Source organism: Besnoitia besnoiti, chromosome X (assembly GCF_002563875.1).
Source record: "Besnoitia besnoiti strain Bb-Ger1 chromosome X, whole genome shotgun sequence".
Lineage (NCBI taxonomy): Eukaryota > Apicomplexa > Conoidasida > Eucoccidiorida > Sarcocystidae > Besnoitia > Besnoitia besnoiti.
In genome coordinates this window covers 1,492-3,817 of record NC_042365.1, presented here as the reverse complement: position 1 = coordinate 3,817, position 2,326 = coordinate 1,492, and the positions used below count along the sequence as shown (strand labels likewise).

Here is a 2,326-nt window from a genome sequence, read left to right as displayed (position 1 = left end):
GCATCTCTCCCCGCTATATTTGTCGGCGCTTGCCTCCGCGGACCGGCGAGCCGCGGGTCTTCACTGATTGACAAGTCGCTTTGCCTTGAAGATCGGAGCCGAGGCACACGCCAAGGGTTCAGGTCGCGCAGCCCCTTGGGCTGAAAACATAGTTTCAGGCCTACGTGAAGAACTCGGGATCTTTAGAAGATTAGAACCTGCGCGTTCACGTGTCTGTGTCTTGGGGAGTTATGTGCGCGCTGTGACGGCGCGGCGGCAGGGCAACTCTGTAGCTGCCTGTCTCTGCGACGACGCGCACCTGCAACGGGGAATAAGGGGACAGTAGCCCGCGCGAATGTGCGAATGTTTCAGAGTGTTGACTGGTAGATCTGCCTGCCTCGGTCAGCCACACACGAGGCGGAGCGCAGATCAAACCGCCTCTAGAGGAGCGATGAGGGGACTCAAATCTGGCGGGCACACAGGCGTCTGCATGTCAACTCCCGCCCCCGTTGCAGTTCAGCCGGCGCCAGATGTCGAAGGGGCCTCTCCACGGACGTAGCTACTCGCCCTTTTTTCAGTCAGCGCTCAAGCCTCGCGCCGTTTAACCCAGACATGCAGTTAGATTTACATCCACAGTGAGAGAATCCACGCTGGCAACGGCGTTTCCTCAGGCGGGTCAGCAGGAAAGCGGTCAGGTGACTGAGCCTTGAGAGAATGCTCCTGCGAATGCAGGGCCTGCAGAAATGAGGCGCTGTGCTTTCAGCGGACGCTGCTTTGCGCTAGATACATCGCTGTGTAGACAGCCCTCTCCGCAGGGTTCAGAAGTGCGCGAGAATTCATCCAGGACGACAGCGCCCAGGGGCGCAGCGCAGCGGGCGCGCGGAGACAAAGGGCTCAGATGCGAGGTCTGTGTCGCCTACTGGCCGACTCCCTCGCACCCCTCCGTTTTGCCGCAGCCGAAAAGAATCCGCAGAAAACCGGAGAGCCCAGCCGCCGCCAGAGGCGGCGTAAGACACCGCTGCGCAAACGCGACCTCCTGCTCGAGAGGAGCCCGGCGGGCAGGAGTCTCCGCCAAGCGCGGCGGCCGGGCCCCGAGGCCCCGGACGCGACCCAGGCACGCCACAGCTGCGCGCGACTGGCGCCGCGATGCGGCTCTACAGAGTCATCGCACGCAAGAAGCTAGCGAGACTCGAGAGGGCCTGCTGGTCGCTCGCGGCCCCCGAGGTTCCTCTCCTCTCCCACGAGGCGCGGCGCCTGTCGTCTGGAGCCGGTCGAAGCTTTAGAAAGCTGTCTCCGTCGAGCTCGGCTACCGCTACTCCGCGCCCTGCGCGCAAGGCGAGTGAGGCCGGCGTGCGTGGACGAGGCAGCGGCAAGCGCAGAACAGAGAAAAAGATGCGCCTTTCGGCGTGACGTGCGATGCAGCGGAGCTCTGTGTGGCTGCATAATCATCCGTCACAGAAGCCGGGCGAGGAGAGAGGCTGGCCGAAGGCCTCAACGAGGTTGCGGGCAGACAGCGCCTGGCCGCGGAAGACACCGCCAGGGGGCGAGGCGCGCGCAAAGGCAATTGGGAACGCATGGGCGCCCCTGGCGGGCTGTCCAGCTGCATGCGCCGCATAAACCCTCTAAACCCGACTTCGGGGGTCCGGAGGGCTTTTTTGGCAGCGCCTCTGTTGTTGAGCCTCCCCGCAAAGCGCAAGGGAGTCTGTTCGTCTTCGGTTAAACTCGCGGCTCGGCGGGAGCGCGCGGGCAGGGCGCCACCGCGTTGCGTACCTCTTAGGCTGGATTATTTATCAGCTTTTTCTGGGGAGTATATACTCCGGGTGGCACTACTGGTTTGATTGTGGAGGTCTTTGTTGCCGGACGGCGTCCGCCCTGCTTCTTTTTCGCAGGTCCCTGAGGCCTACGCATCCAACACCGAAAGCATTTTCCGATCGCTCGCGAGTGGAGCCGGGAGGGCGCCGTGGAAAGAAACGGAGCGTTCGAGCCCATGCTCGAGGCTCTCGAAAAATACCCTCCCATGTGCGTTTGCATGCAACGCTGGACATTCGCGTCCACTGACCCCGCGAAACGGCCCTGCATGCTGCATATCTGTATTTGTCTATCCATATATATATGTACATGTATTTTTGTATGTGTACATAGCTGTAGCTGTGCGGGTGTGCGCTTGAGTCCCTCGTGCTCGTTGAGATTCAGCTAGTCTGACAGGTTTCCATCTAAGAGCCCTTGGCGGGCACGCGGTCCTGAGAGCTGAAGAAAGCGAGCTGAAGCCGAGCGTTTCACAGTAACTTTTTATCTGCAAAGTTGCAGGGAAGGCCACCCATAGCCACAAACGATGGAATTCAGCGAC

At 61.1% G+C, this 2,326-nt stretch overlaps 1 protein-coding gene across 1 annotated transcript; it reads left to right on the top strand.

Moving 5' to 3' along the window:
* Positions 1-1,125: 1,125 nt before the first annotated feature.
* BESB_015700 (uncharacterized protein) lies at positions 1,126-1,817 on the top strand (the record flags this gene model as incomplete). The annotated part of the gene is made up of 2 exons (XM_029360285.1): positions 1,126-1,318; positions 1,438-1,817. 2 exons carry the CDS (start codon positions 1,126-1,128, stop codon positions 1,815-1,817), a joined length of 573 nt encoding a protein of 190 aa, XP_029216261.1.
* Between the last annotated feature and the right edge of the window lie 509 nt (positions 1,818-2,326).